The sequence below is a fragment of the Eptatretus burgeri genome, chromosome 7 (assembly GCF_056783735.1).
Source record: "Eptatretus burgeri isolate ZD-2024b chromosome 7, Ebu_testis_v1, whole genome shotgun sequence".
NCBI classification, from domain to species: domain Eukaryota; kingdom Metazoa; phylum Chordata; class Myxini; order Myxiniformes; family Myxinidae; genus Eptatretus; species Eptatretus burgeri.
The window spans coordinates 106,105,214-106,127,579 of NC_140967.1; the positions used below are offsets into that span (position 1 = coordinate 106,105,214).

A 22,366-nucleotide genomic window follows, 5' to 3' on the forward strand; every position below is an offset into this window, starting at 1 on the left:
CTTGGAATGTTATATTATTTTTTTCAACCTGCTGTACACCTGTAAATGAAAAAAACCTCAGATCTTCTCTTCAGCTGTTCCATCAATAATCAGATCTTATATCCATTAACAGGTTGCTCTCTCTATCTCTCTCCCTAAAGTCAAAACTTTACATCCGTAAGCTTCCTCAACTGTGTAATTCTGAGTGATACACACACAATAATATATATATATATATATATATATATATATATATATATGTATATATATATATATATTTGCACACTCCTTACACATGTAAAAACATGAATGATCCAACTTGTACAACATGTCTGCCTCCAGCACCTCTAAACTGGAATGGAACCCCGAAGGCACCAACAGCATTTGCTGCAGGTGTCCTGACTAAAGTGGAATACACACACACACACCCACACCCACACACACACACACACACACACACACACACACACACACACACACACACACACACACACACACACACACACCGTTCTTACTTGAGGTCTTGATCCGAACAGCTCAGAACCTCTCCAAACAGTGGATCCACAACCTCAGTCAAGGATCCACATCAGTACAGAGACATGACAGAAGTAGACACCTTAAATTTCTTCATTTCATCTGTATAAAGTAAGTTTTACTCAGCGATTTGTACAAATATTCGACTATTTATTTGCAGAAATGAGTTCCTGGGTCTTGTACGACAATTGACTATGCCTCGAACCCAGGGAGCACACGAACTTTGCGATTTTCAAAGAGGACGAATTGTTGGCCAATCAGAAGGTGGAGTCAGCCAGTGTCAGATAGCTTAGAACCTTGGCATTCCGCTTTCTACAGTCAATCGGGTAATTGTGCAATTAACCAGCGAAGGCAAGGAACCCACAGCTACCCGTTCTGGTCGACCATGGCACTCAGAAAGTTGTCTTCGAGCTGTCAAGCTGTCCATTGAGAAAACTCCCCGTTGCAAGGCAGCAGATGTTGTAGAGGAGGTCCAAGTTAGCTCAAGAATTGCCATGTGGTACCTTCATCAACTGGGCTACTATGGGAGAGCAGCTAGGAAAAAAAACCTCTTCTTAGACCAGCCAACATTCAAAGGAGAAAGAAGTGAGCTGACGAGATGTCCACCAGACCCTTGGAGTTTTGTTAAACAGTCATCTTTTTCAGGTGAGTCCCAATTTGCTCAATAATCTGTCAGTGGACGCTTATGGGTCTGGAGACTTCCCAGTCAAGAGTTCTCCTTGAACCGATTGCAGGCAACTGTCAAACATGATGGTTTTTCAGTGATGGTGTGGGGAGCAATCTGGAGCACTGGTCGGTCAGAGCTTGTGCGTTGGCAACATCAACTCTAGGATACACATTTCTGTCCTTGAGGATGGACGTCTTCCTGTCTTCTCCACTGGTCAGATGGTTAATAACAACACTGTTCATGGAAGATGGAGCTCCATGCCACACTGCAAAAAAAAAAAAAAAGACGAAAGAATGGCAGGACAGAAATGGGATCAAGCGACTTCCATGGCCAAGTCAGTCTCCTGACATGAATCCCATTGAACACCTCTGAGCCGTGTTGGATCAAGCTGTGCAGAAAAATTCCAGGAAACCAACATCACGGGCAGAAATCCCACAAGAGAAAATTTCAGAACTCGTTAGTTCTATGTCTGAAAGAGTAAAAGCGTTGAAATCTGTAAATGGCAAATCTACCAAATACTAGTGTGTGTATTAAAATGGATCAAATGTACTTTAAATGTTCAAGAAAGAATTTCTTTTAAAATCATGGTGTCTATTTACTTCTGTCATGTCTCTGTCGATTACCGACATCAGAAGATCCACAATCTCAATTGAGTTCAGGCAGTCAACCCATAGTCACAAACACGCACAATAAAATCAAACAAAAAGTGAATCTCTGACCCTGAATGCGACACGGCGCGCACGTCATACATCATGTACATAAGTAAACAAACACATCCCGTCCAAACAAAGATGACCTCTGTGAGGTATTCAGGTCTATAACGACAGATTATGGTTAAAAATAATAAAAATAATAATAATAATAATTAATGCAGAGCCGCCGATCCAGATTTCACTCTTGTTTTGGCTCAAGAGGATGGCATACTGTAAAATCGTTTACATGTGACCATGTTAACCTTGTTTAATAAAAATTGAAAACCTGAACCCGATGGCACAACTCCATCCAGGCACAACTAGTATCATTTTGTGCCAAATGTCATTCAGCATATTGTGGATCTGATGACGTGTCATGATGCCATTATGGAGGTCAAACACAATGCAACCAACTGAAATGTGCACGGGATGATGTTTGTTTGGGTTAATTATTAGTTTTACACACACAAAAAAAAAAAAACTGTGGTTAAAATCGAAACCACAGGCTCTCGAGAGCACCACCCTGAAACAAAGGATGCAACGTCTCACTCATTAACTAACAGGGAGATTTGAGGGCACAATTAATTCAAAATTGACCATCCAAGGACGGGTGTGGCACGATACTCTTAATGCAACACCCCCTCCCAGCTGTTCAAAATATAGAAATTACACAAGTCTGATATTGAAGAATAGCTTTCATATCTATCAGTCAACCACATTGAATCAATGCACGAGATGATTGACTCATTATGTTGGATAGAAACAAGCAGCACTGGGGTCCATGCGCCAGTTCCCCCAATCGTATAACCACACAAACATACATGGTTCACAACAAAGCAACGAAACAAAGAATTTAATGGCAACTAGACAATATAATTTGACGTGGATATGCCTCCGCACACGCTAAATGTCAACCCACCGTTACCTTTGATCTCAATTAAAAGGTCACAAGGGAGAGTGCGAGAGAGAAAAAGAGATACAAGTAGAAGAGGGAGAACATCAGATGCTTCGCACTCGAGTTATGGTCTGCAAAATGATCTTCGAAGGGAACATGACCTTTAATCTATTGAACCCAAACTTTAATCAGTTCATGTTTGCATTGCAGTCCATACTTGTACCAAGTTTGGTCAAAATCGTTTCAGCGGTTCACAAGCTATCACGGTAACGAAAATCTGCTACACGCATGGACGGACGGACGGACGGACGGACGGACGGACAGCCGAACGGACAACCTAAAAACATAACGTTTCCGGTTCTCAGCTGCGGAGACATCATAAACAAACAAACAAACAAAAAAAAACATGTATGTTTTGCAATACGAGACTTTCAAAACGTCATCCGCACCAGAATGCTTTGTGCGCATGCACAGAAACAGCAGGGAAACTGGGTTCATCAGGGCAGCTGAACATACATCATGTGTGCGAGATAAGGAGTGTTCCCGGAAATGGCTCACAACGCTTCGAAAGAAAGCCAAACATACTTGGAAAAGTACCCGAGAGAAAGGGCTGTGCCTCAGCACAACAAAAGACTTGGAGAACTTTCCCAGCTCGCCGAATGACACCTGCTCGTATTACAAATTCCCAACCATGTGTGGTGGGTGCAAGGCCCGAGTGGACGGGCGTGTGCTGCACAAACTCCCATGGATCTCTACCAGTGAATGGACTGTGTATCGAGATGAGGTGCTTCTGAATACTGATAGGAAGAACATATTTGGGGCTTGTGAATGTACAGGGTAAGTTTACCAGAGTTGGTGTCAAAGCCACCCAATGCTCTCCTGTTTTTCATTTATCGTTTTTAAAAGACTCGTCTCAAAATTAATATTTTTTTTATAAAGCATTGCAGTGAAGTCTGATCCAAATAATTTCAAAAGCAATATATGTATATTGTAATCAGTGACAAGAGCGCAAGTGAGCACAATATACGCCCGAACAAGAAGGTATATACAGAATTGTGCTACGACATGGAAAACAGCATCCTGGTTGCCATGGCAACCACTTTAGATGACAAACGTATGTCGCGACACACCGTCTCCACGGTCTATACCTATGTACCAAATATGAAACGTGAAAGTTTAAAACTTCGGGAGTTAGAGTGCGGACAGGAACGGACGGACGGACGACACATGTATGTATATATATATATATATATATATATATATATATATATATATATATATATATATATATATATATATATATATATATATATATATATATATCGGGCATATAAAATAGTGTGGTAGATAAAAACATTAGAAAGGAAAAAATAACTTGCACCAAAAATTTTAACATTTTCACGCTCACGCCGGGGGGTATCGCCCTCGCTCTCTGTTCTTCAAACAGGCGAGCTAAAAATGATGTTTACTGTTAGTCATGTTGGGGGGAGGGGGAGGGAAGAAGTTTCCTTCTGTATCCATTCTAACCTCCCCATTCCTCCCCACCCCGTTGTTTGTCCAAGTGTCCCTCTACTCTGCCGTTGATGTCCTCTACTGTTCCTTTTGTCCTGTTGTATTCTGATCTGTTCATTGTTCTAGCTCTTCCACAAGCCTTAACTCTATACAAAACAAACTGTCAAAGGTTGGCAACCATTATGCAGGCTTGATGGGCCGAATAGTCTCTTTCTGTGTTGAAGTTCCTTGGAAGGGAAGTCATCGATTATATATTGTTAACCATGGTGTCTCTGTCCGTGTGTTCGTCCGTCTCACGTTTATAGCGGCCACTTCCCACACTTCGTTTGAAAAGCTCAACATTCAGTTTTGAAATGACGGGAGAACGGGCATAAATAAAGTTGATGCCAAAATTTATTTCACAAGCAGCATATTTTATCCTCTAATTAGACAAATCCAACCTCCACCACCTGATGTTGTACCACCATTTCCTGGTGAGTGGTAAACTTTTTAAAGTCAAATAAATCTATCTATAATTCCAGCAATGTGTGTGTGTGTGTGTGTGTGTGTGTGTGTGTGTGTGTGTGTGTGTCCGCTGTTTCTCAACAACCGCTGGTCTGATCTAATTGAAACTTGCCAGGTATATTGCTGTGGACCTGAGTATGTGCCTTTTCAAGGTTTGATATTAATCGGACAAGTGGTTCCCAAGTTTTGGCCATTTATTTACCAAACCAATGACAGGACATGTTGCTGCATAGGCGTGGCCGATGGCGAAAGGGTGCCATTTAGTTACCAATGATAGGACACGTTGCTGCGTAGGCGTGGCCATTGGGGAAGAGATCCTCAGCCGCGTTCCCAATTATGGGTTACAACGTACGGACTTTCGGATAGTGATGACTTACTGTATTCTAATAATTTCTCGATTTCTTATGCGCATTTATAGATAAACACAATGCCCCAATCCAGTTGTCGTTTACGAGAGCGAAGGAACGGCCTGTGTGGTTGTTTGAGTGATTTTTTTTTTTTGCACGTACGGCCACGCACGTACGGGCACACGAGAGCAAAGGAACAGCCTGTGTGGTTGTTGTTTCTGGCATGCGGTTTGAAAGGTTTTTTTTTTTTTGCACGTACGGCCACGCACGTACAGGCACGCGAGAGCGAGGGAATGGCCTGTGTGGTTGTTGTTTCTGGCACGTGGTTTGAAAGTTTTTTTTTTTTTCTTTTTGCATGTACGGCCACGTACTAGTAATTTAAATTGAGCGAGCCACACCGAGTGACTGTGAACACACACACACACACACACACACACACACACACACACACACACACACACACACACACACACACACACACACACACACACCGGCCCGCATGTGAAACATGCCTCGTTTAGCATTCACAAAGTCATTTCGAAAGTCACATGTTGCAGACGAATCGCAGATGATTTAGTTGGTGTGATTTACTCACCTAACATATGGAACAAAAACAACGATTAATAAATAAATCAAGGTTGGCCTGTTAGTGGTCCAATCTGAACCCTTAGCTCAATGATGCTCAAAACTCAGGTTCAAATATGCATGATGCAAGAGGAACTTGTGGAGCATGTGACTCAGGAGAAGGATCTGGGGGTGATAGGAGATATGGTGGTGGAAAGGGTGGGTGGTTGGGTCGAGGAGGTAGAGGGGGTGAGGAAACGGTGATTCACAGGGGGATGTATTGTAAATCCAAAGAGATGGTTGCAACATTTTATAGGAATTTAGTGACGTGGAACAGTACTGCACAGGATGTTCGTGAGGCTTCATTTGGAATATTGTATACAGCTTCCACATTTACCCCCACCCTGTGAATTTGGTCACCACATTTGAAGCAGGGCACGGAGAGGGTTCAGCCTCATCACTTCGCTTACTTTAGCCAGGTACAAAAACCATCATGGACAAATGACTGTTCATGTCTGTTATGCATCCAATGTTGTGGATGATGAAGCCTGTAAAGGCTGTTTTTATGATGTCTTGTCCCTTGAATTTCTGGTTGCATTGGGTGACTTCAATGCAATTAACGGATCTGATTGCATAGCCAGGAGAGGCATCATTGGTCCTGTCTGCTCTGGCTCTGCAAACTGCAGTGGAAATCACCTATTAAGTGCACTACATGATCTTCGAATCGGAGGTTCTTGATCACCCAAGAAAATGTTTCTATCGACGGCATATGTGGTACAGCAATGATGACGTCACCCGAAAGACAGATAGACCATGTTCTGAGCTTGTGCCATTGGTTCTCCAGCACACAATCCTGCCAGGTATACAGGGGTCTCATCTAGTCAGACCATCACCTCCTGTCTTTCTCAGTCTGCAGCTGAAAGCAAGACCGAGGGGACCAAGCAGACGGTGCCTTGATACAGCTTCTATTATGGATCCGCTGATGACCCACAACTTCCGTGTTCACAGTACTCAGCCATTGTGAGGATCCTAAGATGACTTGGACTAACTTCTGCTCTGAGGTCGTGCATGCTTGTGCAAAAATAAAATAAATAAATATAAAAAAAATTGTTGTGCAAAAACAAAAACAAAAAAAAACATGGATCTCTGAGACTACCCTCAATAAAATTGAAGCCAGAAGGTCAGCATGACGAAAGGGTGATACGAGACCATGCACTCCACCAAAATATGTTCACCAACTACTGGGTAGGGGAAATAAATAAATTTTAAAAGCTGACATCATAGAAACTGCAGTTGCTTCACATGACCAACACAATCTATAAAGAATGCTGTTTCTGCAATATTCACACTCAGGATTGGTCCAATGTCATCAAGGACAACCAGAGAACACAACTGATAAACACAGAGGACTGTTCGAACAGATGGCAGTAGTAGGTCTACAATCTCTTAAACAGCCCCCCTGTTGAAACCCCCTACTCTATGCCACTGCCAATGAAACCCAGTGATCATAACTGCCACTTGGGCCTTATGATCAGCACTGAGGTCCAGGCTGCCCTCATGAAGCAAAAGAATCGTCGGGCACTCGAGACCCTGTGACATCACGGCAAAACTCCTGACGTCTGGTGGAGCTGCTATGGTTGAATGGTTCACCTGCGTATTCAAATTAAATGCAGGTTTTATCGCAAATTCTGTACTCTGGATTTTGCTCCGGCAGAAGTATTACTGAGCAGATATCTGCGATTTGACAGCTGGTTGAGAAAGCAAAGGAATTTCAGACGTATTTACCATCGCTTTTATCGTTTCCAAGGCTACGTTTGACTCAGTTTGTCGACAGTCCATTTTGAAATTGCTTAAGATCCGTTATCCCTCATCAGATCGCTTTGCACGGACACAAAAAAGCTGTGTGTGGGTAGGAAATGAACTTTCCGACGAGTTCATCAGGAACGTGTACTCGCCCCAGAGTTATTCAACACAGTTATTGACCATCTTATAACGATTCCTGCGTGCCAAACAGATCGATCACTAAAGGCTGACTGATCCTGACTGTGCACTTAATGACTGTCATTTTTGAAAACTGTCCCCAAAGCCAAAACCAAGGCCTTGGCAGACTTTTGAAAGAAGTGAAACGAGTCGGGATGTGCATCGAGTGTACCAACACAAAAATGGATGGCTGTAACTCTAGAAAACACCAACACACCTCATCGTCACATCTTCGGCCATGTTGTCCAGTTTTGTTGACGAGTTTATTGAGCTTAGATCTGTTAACAAGCCGGGGCCCTTCTTCCTGCGACATCGTCTCACATTACAAAAGCAGCGGTGGCTCCAAATCATCTGTGGTCCTTCATTCAACAAGCGTCGTATTCAAAAGTCGACAAAGATCAAGATGCGTGGTGCACAAGTCATTTCCATTCTTCTGAATGGAGCAGAAACGTCGACCACCACCGCTGCCGATCTCCAAAGACTGGACTCCTTCGATGTGCGTTGTCTCCTTTGCTTATGACGTGTGTGATGGTTCCACTGCATAAACTGGCAGAGCACCCAAGAGCCACTTGTGTTGTATGTGCATTTCCATTGCATGCCGCTTCATATCTCAGCCCAACATGCATACAACTTCAACCCAACTCAAGCTGTAAGGTGTAGACCTTCAGGATGGCCCAAGGATGAGGTGTGTGGACTCAAAGTCGATTTGAATGCCACAAACATCAACAAAATCATGGCCCCCAGCCTTGTGCGAGTCCGGACAAGATGACATAATGTCATCCATGGAGTGCCAACACTCGAATCCAGCAAGGCCGTGAAATCAGGTCAGTCAACTCGTATAGATCGAGCTACGTTTTGGTGACCCCATAGCTGTCATTGAGTGTTCAGCAGACATCAACCAGATCGATTCTGGGGCTGGCTCGACTCATCTATGAGGAGTGGCTGAAGGACACAGGACTTCATTAGAAAAGAAGCGATTACGAGGGGATCTGATAGAGATGGTCAAGATAATGAAAGGATATCGACAAAATATAATCAGGATAGTTTGTTATCAAGTTGGACGGCGACAAAACCAGGATGCAAAAGAAGAGGGTTTTAATATAATCGAGGAAAGGGCACTTTACACAGCAGAGTCATGAACACATATATATATATATATATATAGAATGGTCTTCTTGGGAAAGTGGTAGCGACAGGGAGTAGAGAGGTTTCAACTGGATTTGGATAAACACTTCGAAGCAATTGGCATACATAATGAGAAACAGGGATATTATCAGGAACTGTCGGGGGAAAACACACAAAGAGCGAAAACTGAACCAGTCTCAGACTTGCTATTATGATCTAAAAAGGCAGAAAGGAAAAGTACTGCAGATGTAGAATTTTGCCGATTACTCCAACCTACGCAGAACAATGTTTTATTTATTTTTTCCTCTGCTCTTAGTCCTCCTACCGTCCGAGCTCCTCCAGCATGCAGAAGTTCTTCCAGTTACACCCTCTTGGTTAAAACTTCCAAAATTTAGGCTGACTGCACAACCTCAAGTCTTTCATTCCTCGCTTCTCCCATCTATGGAACTGCCTTTCAGAAGTTGTTCTGTCTCATTCTTCCCTCAAGGGCTTCAAGCAGGCAATGCACCACCAACTCACGGCACCCCCCATCCAGAGCATTGATCTTCATTCGCCCTTCCAAACCCAATCTTACTGGCTGGTTTCACCTTTCTGTCTGTCTCTTTCAGGGACCAACTGGTCATGCCTAACATTCCATTGGAGCTGAACATGGTATAATTTGGCATTAAATTTTCCCTTTGTTGTCTAATAGTCTCAGTCTCAGTCTCTACAAGAGTGAAGCTTATGGAACAACAAGGTGACAGTGCGGTAGCAGGACACCAATTGGGCGCAACACAGAGAGAGAGACAGAGACAGAGACAGAGAGATTAAGATTATCCAGACGTTAACGAGTTGTGATATCTAAGTTGGAGACGTCTGTTTTGTATGCATCAGGTAAAGTGGAAATGTGTTGTTGGTTTTTATATCGTTAGGAAAAAAACAAACAAACACAAAATCAATAAAACTTGGTGGTACCGATAATAAAACTTGGTATTGCGTTGTGTTGTGTTGCTGGGTTGTCGGTAACATGGAGATGACACAGGATTAATGCGCCGAGTGCCCCCTTCCCACCCAAGTCCAGCTTTCCTTGTGAAAAAGCCATACATCAGGTGTGTTTGTCAATGTTACAGTAATCCTGACTATAACTCACAGACTGGTGTTTGTTCGTCGGGCTACTCCTCCTACAGTTCTGGCCCAATTACATCCAGACTTGCTCAAGAGGATCAGCATAACCCCAATTAATGTATAGGGGTGTTTTTTTTTTTTATCTTTGCCGGTGGTCTGGGGGGAGGGCGTTGGCGAGGAGGGGTGATGCAAATTCTCTGCAAATGTGTATCGTGTAGCGCCACCTGCAGGTGGGGGCAGGTATTACAAGTCTCACCATTTAGTGCAACAGTGTTCCTGTCCCCATGTTTTACAGTGCTGTGAGGTGTTTTGAATTATTGGCAGGAGGGAGGTTTTTTTTAATTCATGCACATAAACCGGGGTTATTTATTTTTCCTATACAGAGCCGTCACTTGCCTACACACCGCTCAGATCAAGGTATGTATCAGAAGAATGTGTTGCATGCTTGGAACAAGATCCTCTGTCGGGCTGGTCCTCTGCTCGTATCACCTATAATATAAATTAATTTCTGCGACAGAAATGTTTGTTTTATGATTGGTGTAAATCATGACGACACAGCAAATCTGAGATGCCAACCTCTGCAAGGAGGTGTGGAGAGGCGAGTGTAGCGAGCCAATCCACGCTAGTGTTGTAAATAATCTAAAATCAGCACAACGAGGTCGATAAATGTCTGTCTGGTACATAAGTACCTCCACCACCAAGCTGGACGGAGGTTATGTTTTCACCCGTTTGTTCGTTACGTGGAAAAAAAATCGAAGATTTTTCAAGTCAATCGGTCGGTCGATTTTGTTGCCTACAGGTCACAATTTGAAACCAATCGTCATGAAACTTCACCAGGTTGTAGAGGTGGTCTCAACTGAGAAACCTATTGATCTTGAGGTTATATTGTTGCGAATCTGGAAGCCTTGTGCACACAAACATACAGGTCGTATAGAACAGTTATATCGGGAAGTATGTGTTTTTAGTTAGGGTCCCCGTCCCGTGTCTAATGGGTGATTAAATGTACATGCGCTGCGAAGTTACTTTGATGGTCAGGATTTTCGTTTATTTTGACACCACCATCAACTACAACACGCCTTCACCTCGCTTCCTCACACCGACGCCATTGTCTGCGTGCGTGTCAGCACGTACGTGGGCTGAGCCCACACAGAATAATGTTCATCTGGCTGTTTGGTGGGCAGAGTTCAAGGAGCCTCGCGACGGTGAGGAAGGCGGTCCGCATGACGTCACCACGCCCCCGGGCCAATCGACGGACTTGCCACGCGTTTTGGCCAGCGACAGGGCGACGAGCGATTCTGCACACCAAAACCGTCCAGTGAGGGAGAGCAGGGAGGGCGGAGGCGTCCCCCTCCACCCCCCCCAAGCCAGGGTGAATAAGGGTGGGGCGCGATCGGACCACGGGAGCTTGAGCGAGAGAGATGCTGGGAAGGAGAGAGCTTGGGAGATCCTGGGAAGGAGAGAGCTTGGGAGATCCTGCCGGGACAAGAACCGCAAGAGTTGCGTGCCGTCTCTCCTTCGGTGAACTTGCGAGAGTTTGATATAGTTGATGACCATCGAGCAGGCAGGGTCATGGTCGATCTGATGGGCAGGAGGTTGAACGGGCGTGGAGTTGTCGGCCCTTGCTTTGACCTTCAACTCGGAGACTCAGAGAGGTGGCCGAGAAACCTCCTGCGTTAGACGGTTCGGGATACAGAGGAGAGGTTTGGTTGTCGGCACGAGTGCTGAGCAGAGCTTGGGAGGCCACTCGCAGCTCGCTGGTGTCTGGATTTGGGTCGCCTCTCACTGGTGCCCAGTTCAAATCAGCTTGAAGACCACACGAGGTGGACAGGTCCGAGGCAGGCTCTGGTCTTCAGCTCGCCTTTCCCTCTGAGCTGGAGGCCTCAATAAAGGCTGTGGCCACCGTTGTGTGTGTGTGTGTGTGTGTGTGTGTGTGTGTGTGTGTGTGTGTGTGTGTGTGTGTGTGTGTGTGTGTGTGTGTGTGTGTGTGTGTGTGTGTGTGTGTGTGTGTGTGTGTGTGTGTGTGTGTGTGTGTGTGTGTGTGTGTGTGTGTGTGTGTGTGTGTGTGTGGCGCCAGTCTAGTAAGTAATAAATTGTTAAGTGCCTTGCTGTACATACGTGCATCTCTTTAGTCGGATAACTCTGCCTTCTTGCGTGCTTCCCTCCTTTCCCCCATTATGAATAAACCCATGTGTTAAATGTATCAGTTTGTTGCTGTGTTTCCTTCCATTGGCTTAGCGTGACGTGTGTTGGAGAATTAGCAGGGCCGTTGTTGCCGCCGTAAGGGGACTTTTGGACCGAGAGATCTCGGTGATCATCCGCTCGGGTTGCACACGGTTCGAGCACGCTAGCGGCTCGTTCCGTACGAGGGCCGTCGAGGGTGTGAATACTCGGTAAACTCGCCACGTGGAGCTCTAGGTATTTTGAAGATTGGCAAATAACCCTGTACCACGTGGTGTAATTATTGACGCTTCACGGTCCGGTAAGGGACCCGTACTTGTCGGAGTTTTCCGAAAGGTACGATCTAAATTGCGGGTGTTTGGTGGAGCCGATTTTACTGTTCCATCTTGCGGTCGTGCTCGTCGCCGATACCCAGCCCACAACAATATTTCTAAAATTGTCATTTTTCATCCGATTGACTTGAAATTTGAACATGATTTGCATATTGTGTCACTGAATTGGGAAACAAATTATTTTTGATGTGAAAAGGTCAATTTTTTTTTTCAAAATAATCATCAATTACAATCTGAAAAATAATAAATTTTCATCCGATTCACCTGAGCTTTGATTATGATTGTCAATTTTAATCTTAATGAAATGGACAATTTGATGTATCCATGGCAACCTTTGGAGAGGGAGGGATGGATTTTGCAAGTATCGTGCTCTGCATGACGTCTTTTTTCCTGTCTGTCTGTCTGTCTGTCTGTCGCCTACAGGTCACAATTTTAAACCGATCTTCACCACATGGTAGAGTTTGTCATAAGCAAGCAGCCTGTTGTTTTTGAGGTCAAAAGGTCAACATGGGACAAAGGTCATCATATTTGTCATTTCTATAATCCTCAATATTCATCTGATTGACGAGAAATTCGAACAGGATTTTAATATCAGCTCACAGAATTCAACCACCAATGATTTTTGAGATCAACAGAGGCCAAGATGTCAACAACTGCGGGAGTATTTCGAAAATCCTCAATTTTCATCCGATTGACTTGAAATCTGAAGAGGATTTATCTTTCAGGTCACTGAATTCAACCAGCCAGTTATTTTTGAGGTCAAATTTGTTTTATGGATTTTACAAGTATCGTGCTCTGTACGACGTTTTCTTGTTTGTCAGACAGACAGACAGACAGACAGACAGACAGACAGTCAGTCTGTGACTACAATATCTCAAAACGTTGTGGACGGATCCGGATGAAACTTGGTGGATGAGTTGGATAGGAGACAAGAACAAGCAGATTCGATTTTGGTTCAGGGCTGGATCCAGATCCGACCTATCAGTGGGATATATAACGTAAACTGCACGGCCTGGCGGAGGTACGTGCTCTACCGAGAGCAGTTGTAGTTCATGTGGAAATTCCTCCCAGATTATGAAAATACAGTACTGTAAAAATAATTTAACAAAACAAAAAAAGGATTACATGACCTTTAGTAGCAAAAGTGCTGGAATAACTGGTACAGTATAACAAAGTTTAGTATGGGAAATATCTGAATGAGGTAAGGGTAAGTGCTGCAGAAAAATCAAGAAAATGATTGTAAAAGGAACCACCTCTTGGTTCAGTTTAAATTGGATACAATATTCACGGTTGAACCAACTCGGTCTCTGTGGGCTTCAATCTCTGATTGTTACAGTAACGGTAGGTCTGAGAGAACCAGAGTCATGGGCATCATGATGCGCGTGACCCACAACTTGCTTGTGTACAGAAATTGCTAATCTGAAGAGAGGCACAATAACAGGGAAGTGCATGATTGATTAGAGGCTGGGGTGTGTTGGCATAGAACCAAACAATGTCTAAACAGGGAGAGGAGTTGGGGGAGAGTGGATGTGAGGGAGAGTAGATGAGAGAAGGAGGGTCTCCCTCTCTATCGAGTGCAGCCTGTGGCTGCTGGTTGCATCATTGGTTGGGACGTGGCTATGCCGCTGATGAAGTGTCCCCCTTACCAGTACACTGGTACTCATTTTGCCGACCTCGGAAGGATGACAGGCTGAGCCAACCTCCTGCTGTATTTTAATTCAGTGGCTAACGGGGCTTGAACTCAGGAATCTAGGATCCCAAGCTGCCACCCTAACCACTAAGCCAACACCAGGCTTGGGAGGGTAGACGAGAGGGAAGGAGGGTAGACGAGAGGGAAGGAGGGTAGGCGTGAGGGAAGGAGGGTAGGCGTGAGGGAAGGAGGGTAGGCGTGAGGGAAGGAGGGTAGGCGTGAGGGAAGGAGGGTAGGCGTGAGGGAAGGAGGGTAGGCGTGAGGGGGGGTAGACGAGGGGGTAGACGAGGGGGGAGACGAGGGGGGGTAGACGAGGGGGGTAGATGTGAGGGAGGGTAGACGTGAGGGAGGGTAGACGTGAGGGAGGGTAGACGTGAGGGAGGGTAGACGTGAGGGAGGGTAGACGTGAGGGAGAGTTGACGTGAGACAGGGAAGACGAGAGGGAGAGTAGACGTGAGGCAGGGAAGACGTGAGGCAGGGTATATGAGAGTGAGGGTAGGCGTGAGGGAGGCCAGACGAGAGGCAGGGTGGGCGTGAGGCAGGGTGGGGGTGAGGCAGGGTGGGCGTGAGGCAGGGTGGGCGTGAGGCAGGGTGGGCGTGAGGCAGGGTGGGCGTGAGGCAGGGTGGGCGTGAGGCAGGGTGGGCGTGAGGCAGGGTGGGCGTGAGGCAGGGTGGGCGTGAGGCAGGGTCGGCGTGAGGCAGGGTAGACGAGAGGGAGAGTTGACGTGAGGCAGGATATATGAGAGTGAGGGTAGGCGTGAGACAGGGAAGATGAGAGGGAGGGTTGACGTGAGGCAGGGAAGATGAGAGGGAGGGTAGGCGTGAGACAGGGAAGATGAGAGGGAGGGTTGACGTGAGGCAGGGAAGACGTGAGGCAGGGTATATGAGAGTGAAGGTAGGCGTGAGGGAGGGCAGACGAGAGGGAGGGAACATGTAAAGGAGGGTAGATATCAGGAGGAAAGGTACGTTTCCTTCCCTATTCTTCCCAGTCTTAATATTGAAGAAGTTATTATATTCTATTTTTTTGAACAAAAAAAAAAAATTCAAAGATCCCACTTTGAGCTTTCAATAAAAGTTGATTAAAAGAGTAAAGCATAAAAGCAAATATCCATACCACTTACATTGAAAAAATAACCCTTAAACCAAGCATATGGAGAAAAACAAACAAAGCAAAAAAAAAAAACCAGCTGAAAAAGGCAAAGCGGAAGGAATCTTCTGCAAGATCACTACAACTACTTATTTAACGGCCCCAATTATTCCCACTTTATTAAGGGGTCGGCCGGGGAAAATGTCCAAGCCCTAGTCTTTCATAAACTGGCTGGCAAGACCAGATGTTCCACTGGAGCCAATTTACTCAGGAACTTGTAATTAGTTCAAGGGACTGGCGATAACGTCCCGATTCGTCGTGAAAGACGCCGTGGGATCTTCAATGTCCACCAAAGACAAGCAAATGGCAGACGGGACCTCCAGTTTAACGTCCATCCGAGGGACGGTGCACACATCCATTTGCATGAGGTTTGCACGAGACGGCACCTCGCCTGCATGCGGAACACCAGGATGAGAGATTATAGCAGAGTCGGGATTCAAACCCAGGCTACACAGCTCAAAGTCAAGTGCGCGTACTTAGCTGTCCTGCCAGGCCAAAGGAAACTTATGTAACACAATACAAAGTAGAAAGATGGATTTATAACATTTGGTGATTAAAAACTTTGGCACACACAGTCTCATTGAATGAAAAGTTAATTTTACGGAATTACATTCTTGATCAGGCGATGAAATTAATTTGACTTGCACCCGTAGGGAACTACAGAAAACCTGATTATTGGTTCACGAGTAAGTGACCACTATATTCGTTATGGGTGTCTGTCTGTCTGTTTGTCTGTCCCGAGCATAGCTCTGTGGGTTTTGATCCGATCTTGATAAAATTAGGGTGCGAGGCTTGTATCATGATCTAGTTGTGTTTTCCGGAGAATGGTCGTGCTGCGCCCATTGTGGGCTGAGCCACGCCCAAAAAACATGTGTTTTTAGGGGGTAGTCGGTTTCAAGTTACATCTTCTCCGAGGGGGTTTGTCGAATCTGGCAGGGGTTTTGGTGTTTGGTTAGCCCAATGGCACCTGCATAGCCCCACGGAGCTTGATTTTTCATTTTCGTCCCAAGGTCAAGGTCACAAGGTCACGAACTTCGAAAATGTCAAAAAAAAAAAATCAATAAATTGGGCATCGAGCTCCTAGAGTTTTCAATTGTTTCGAATGAAAGTTGGTATGCAAGTAGTGCTCTTCGAGTACCACAACTTTTATCATTTACGTCTTTCCCGATTCCCGCCAGTTTGCCCGTGGCGTCCCCTCGTGAACCATCGCCGTCTCCAGACTTGTAGTTTTTAAACACACTTTGAGAAAACGAAACGACAGTTTCTCAGTTTGCTATTAAAAGCAAGCTGGAAAAGTGGGGCACGGCCAGCCGGAACACAGGGGTAGATAAACAAGCTTGCCGAGGTTCCTGACACAATAGCTGCAAGGCCGTGTGGCCAGGCGGCTCCAGTTCGACCGAGGACGTGTCTGTCATTCTGTAAAAAAAAGGAATGACATCTCAAAATCCAATGTCACACAGCTTCCTGCTGCCCGAGATGCTTCCCGTAAACTTGCACAAAGGAAGCTTACGTTCCCTTTTAGAAGTCGGAGTCGAGCGAGATGCAGCCAACGCGATACTGTGAAGGGCAATAAGCTGGCTCCAGTGCAAACCTACAAACATGACTAGCTGGGACTGGAAAGAAGTAACATTTCAGACCCATTACTGGTCAGGCATCCCATCGGTTGTCAGTACAAATCCCACTGAATGCAGCAGTCAGCGACAGGGATTCTAAACCTCTGGAAAAGGGAGTTAGACCCAAGAGGATTATTACTCGAGGTAGTTACGAGGGAATTTTTTATTTTTATTTTGGGTGGAGCTGGTTAGATTGCCTCAATGTATGCACACTTGCTTCTTAGCTGCCCAGCCTGGGTTTGAATCCTGACACAGCTACAAGTTGCCATCCTGGTGTGTCACAGGGAGGGTGATTAATCAATGCGTGTGCCGGCTCTCGGATGGACGGTAACCTGGGCGTCGCGTCTGCAAGCTTTAGTTGGTGGATGTTAAAGATCCCACGGTGTCCTTCGGTGACCATGAACAAATTACAAATTCCCGCCCCAACTACTTCGTCGAATATCAGGCCAGGCTAGCCGGTTCGTGAAATACTTGGGCCAAGCTTCCCCCGGCCAACCCTACAAGTGGGAATAATAGTGGCCGTTAAAGAAGAAGGATTGGAGGGAAAAACCAAGCCGGTTTATTGACGGAGAGTAGTGTTCCTGCTTGTGCTTCCTTGTCTACAAGTGATACCGGTCCACAATGTGAGATTTACTTTTAATGCTCCGACAACAACCCGCAGTGCAACTAAAAGTTGATAAGGAGACAAACACACGATTATTATGATGTCATGACTTGTGAACATGCATGTGCAAACATGTGCACCGAGCCTGAACGCACGTATGTACGGTTGGTCTGCTAGTGTTTACCATCTGAACCCACGGCTCATGATGTAGGGAGCCAGGTTCAAATCCCATACATCATCGGTGTTTGTCCACGGACCACTAAGGTCTTTGACAATGACGTTAGAGTACACGGATATCTACTCGTGTTTTTGTCCTGCTCAAGTGGTTTATGTACAAATTCCTCGATGAACCTGAGATCGATGCAAAAAACAACAAAGTTAGGTGGTGTGTGTGTGTGTGTGTGTGTGTGTGTGTGTGTGTGTGTGTGTGTGTGTGTGTGTGTGTGTGTGTGTGTGTGTGTGTGTGTGTGTGTGTGTGTGTGTGTGTGTGTGTGTGTGTGTAGTTAGATACAAGTCCTGCACAGTCTCTGTGGCGAAACAGTTGCACAGGCTCCACATATGCCGCATACACAAGGTACACACAAACGACAACCAACTTATTTTTTGGTTTTAAGAACAATGATTAAAATAAATAAATAGATTACAGTGCAGTATATTTAAGTGTGTTTTTATTGGTGGATGATGATGATGATGATGATGGTGACAACTATTATTATTATTATTATTATTCATGCCCACTGCAAACGTGCTCGCACCTGCAGCCAGCCGAACACACTATTCTCTCAAACTCATCACTGTATTCCGCCTCTTTCCAGCAGACTCACCTTCCCCACTCATCTTTTATTAATTTTTTTTATTTGTGTACACTGTCGAGGACCGTATAAGAGTGAACACACAGAACGTACAACAAGGGGAGGAGGAGACAAGAGGAGTGGGAGAGGGAAGCACAAAACAGTGGGGAACAGAGACGTGACATCTGTGGAAGGGAGAGGGATTGGATGGGGTAAACAAGATGGACACTACAGGGACTTTCAGGAAGGAAAGCAGGCAATATGAAGGAGGTGGGATTGGGGTGCATTAGCGGGGGTAGAAAAGATTGTGGTTTTGGATGGGGGAAGATAAGATGTGGTGGTGAACCGCTGTTTTGAAGACCTGGAGGGAAGAGTGGAAATGAAGAGAGTCCGGGAGTTTGTTCCAAAGACCGAAAAATAGAGGAATGAAGGAGTGAAGGTGAGCAGTGATTCTTGATTTTGGTAGTTTTACCAGAAGGGGGTTGCTGGTGCACCTTGAGCACCCTGAGGAAATATGGGGGGTGCATATCTCAAAGAAAGTGGGGGGGGGGTAGGGACAGAAAGACCACCGACCTGCCTGCGGTGGGAGAGTGAGAGACCCAAAGACTCAGCCTCATCACGGTAGATACCAATGATACTAAATGCCTTGGTTTCCACAGCGTGAAGCCGAGAAAGGTGGGAGGCAGGAGCACCACCCCAGAGGGGAGAGCCATACACCATCAGGCTGCGGACAAAGGCTTTGTATGTGGTCAGGAGCTCAGGTTGGCCGAGGAATGACTTTGCACGACGGAGGATGCCCAGTCGGTAACTGGCTTTGGAGGCCAGCTTGTGTTTTGAGGCCATAATCGATGGTCATTACGGGTTCACAACAGCGAGTCGTTTGCGGTTTTGGAAACAAATATAGTACTGTACTGTATTAACATCTGCGCACCTCCCGCTCATGTCTTAGATGTTGGTAGTTGGGTGGGTCAGAGTTAACGTGGGGGTAGGGTGATGAAGTTGATGAGTCGCTAATTAGGAATCGGTATACATTTACCAATGCACGAACAAGTGGAACTTGAGAATGCAGAACTCGCCAGGTTGACAGACAGGTGGGCAAGACCGACAGGCGGGCAGGCTGACCGGCAAGCAAGCAGGCAGGAAGACCGGCAGACCGACAGGCGGGCAGGAAGACCGGCAGACCGACAGGTGGGCAGGAAGACCAACAGCAAGGCAGACTGACAGGCAGCCGGGTAGACCGATAGGCAGGCATGACTGTATGTACATATGTATGTATGTATGTATGTATGTGGCTTTGCACAAAGTTGAGTTTTCACATGAAAACAATGCACAGACGGACGAAACCAACAAAGAACACGTCCTCACCCGAAACCACCAGAGAACACGTCCTCACCCGAAACCACCAAAGAACACGTCCTCACCCGAAACCACCAAAGAACACGTCCTCACCCGAAACCACCAAAGAACACGTCCTCACCCGAAACCACCAGAGAACACGTCCTCACCCGAAACCACCAAAGAACACGTCCTCACCCTAAACCCCCAAAGAACACGTCCTCACCCTAAACCCCCAAAGAACACGTCCTCACCCAAAACCCCCAAAGAACACGTCCTCACCCAAAACCCCCAAAGAACACGTCCTCACCCAAAACCCCCAAAGAACACGTCCTCACCCAAAACCCCCAGAGAACACGTCCTCACCCAAAACCCCCAGAGAACACGTCCTCACCCAAAACCCCCAGAGAACACGTCCTCACCCAAACCCCCAGAGAACACGTCCTCACCCTAAACCCCCAAATAACACGTCCTCACCCTAAACCCCCCAAAGAACACGTCCTCACCCTAAACCCCCAAAGAACACGTCCTCACCCTAAACCCCCATAGAACACGTCCTCACCCTAAACCTCCAGAGAACACGTCCTCACCCTAAACCCCCAGAGAACACGTCCTCACCCTAAACCCCCAGAGAACACGCCCTCACCCAAACCCCCAGAGAACACGTCCTCACCCTAAGCCCCCCAAAGAACACGTCCTCACCCTAAACCCCCCAAAGAACACGTCCTCACCCTAAGCCGCCCAAAGAACACGTCCTCACCCTAAACCCCCCAAAGAACACGTCCTCACCCTAAACCCCCAAAGAACACGTCCTCACCCTAAACCCCCCAAAGAACACGTCCTCACCCTAAACCCCCAAAGAACACGTCCTCACCCTAAACCCCCAGAGAACACGTCCTCACCCTAAACCCCCAGAGAACACGTCCTCACCCTAAACCCCCAGAGAACACGTCCTCACCCTAAACCCCCAGAGAACACGTCCTCACCCAAACCCCCAGAGAACACGTCCTCACCCAAACCCCCAGAGAACACGTCCTCACCCAAACCCCCAGAGAACACGTCCTCACCCAAACCCCCAGAGAACACGTCCTCACCCTAAACCCCCAAAGAACACGTACTCACCCTAAACCCCCAAAGAACACGTCCTCACCCTAAACCCCCAAAGAACACGTCCTCACCCTAAACCACCAAAGAACACGTCCTCACCCTAAACCCACAAAGAACACGTCCTCACCCTAAACCCCCAAAGAACACGCGCTCCCCAAAACCCCCAAAGAACACGTGCTCCCCCAAAACCCCCAAAGAACACGTCCTCACCCTAAACCCCCAAAGAACACGTCCTCACCCTAAACCCCCAAAGAACACGTCCTCACCCTAGGGCCCCAAAGAACACGTCCACACCCTAAACCGCCAAAGAACACGTCCTCACCCTAAACCCTCATAGAACACGTCCTCACCCTAAACCCCCAAAGGACACGGCCTCACCCTAAGCCCCCACAGCACACGTCCTCACCCTATACCCCCAAAGCACACGTCCTCACCCTAAACCCCCAAAGAACACGTCCTCACCCGAAACCCCCAAAGAACACGTCCTCACCCTAAACCCCCATAGAACACGTCCTCACCCAAAACGACCATAGAACACGTCCTCACCCTAAACCACCATAGAACACGTCCTCACCCTAAACCACCATAGAACACGTCCTCACCCTAAACCCCCAAAGAACACGTCCTCACCCTAAACCACCAAAGAACACGTCCACACCCTAAACCACCAAAGACCACGTCCTCACCCTAAACCACCAAAGACCACGTCCTCACCCTAAACCACCAAAGAACACGTCCTCACCCTAAACCACCAAAGAACACGTCCTCACCCTAAACCACCAAAGAACACGTCCTCACCCTAAACCACCAAAGAACACGTCCTCACCCTAAACCACCAAAGAACACGTCCTCACCCTAAACCACCAAAGAACACGTCCTCACCCTAAACCACCAAAGAACACGTCCTCACCCTAAACCACCAAAGAACACGTCCTCACCCTAAACCCCGAAAGAACACGTCCTCACCCTAAAACCCCAAAGAACACGTCCTCACCCTAAACCCCCAAAAAACACGTCCTCACCCTAAACCCCCAAAGAACACGTCCTCACCCTAAACCCCCAAAGAACACGTCCTCACCCTAAACCACCAAAGACCACGTCCTCACCCTAAACCACCAAAGAACACGTCCTCACCCTAAACCACCAAAGACCACGTCCTCACCCTAAACCACCAAAGAACACGTCCTCACCCTAAACCACCAAAGAACACGTCCTCACACCAAACCCCCAAAGAACACGTCCTCACCCTAAACCCCCAAAAAACACGTCCTCACCCTAAACCCCCAAAGAACACGTCCTCACCCTAAACCCCCAAAGAACACGTCCTCACCCTAAACCCCCAAAGAACACGTCCTCACCCTAAAACCCCAAAGAACACGTCCTCACCCTGATCCTATCGAGTGTTGAGAAACGCACGAAGTGAACGAACGGATCCAGGAGTGACTCAGTCCCAGGGTCACGATCCCCTCGGAGTCCATCCCGTGTCGCCCAACCTCGAGCCTCCATTGGCCCGTGTCGCGTATGGCCGCTCATCCTGACATCACCTTCGCCATCGTTACCGGTGGTGTTACAAAATCCGCCTCCTTGCTGGCGCACCGACGTGCTGACGTCATCTCTCCGGCACACGTTTATCACTACGTCAGCACGTCGTTCGTTCGTTCGTTCG

General features: G+C 46.7%; 1 protein-coding gene across 12 annotated transcripts in view; it reads right to left on the reverse strand.

Annotated features, from left to right (window-relative positions):
• Window positions 1-22,349, reverse strand: part of LPCAT1 (lysophosphatidylcholine acyltransferase 1) — a 111,612-nt gene extending 89,263 nt beyond the window's left edge. For 10 of the 12 annotated variants that reach the window (XR_015060513.1, XM_085890207.1, XM_085890212.1 and 7 more), the window contains exon 1: window positions 22,087-22,349. Coding sequence is in view for 10 of the 12 variants with exons in the window: in XM_085890207.1 (XP_085746333.1) it covers window positions 22,087-22,233 (147 nt within the window). In the remaining 2 variants the exon portion in view is untranslated. Of the gene's footprint in view, window positions 1-19,623; window positions 19,780-22,086 lie in introns of those variants that run through there. The other 2 variants (XM_085890213.1, XM_085890214.1) reach the window with 2 other exon arrangements.
• Between the last annotated feature and the right edge of the window lie 17 nt (window positions 22,350-22,366).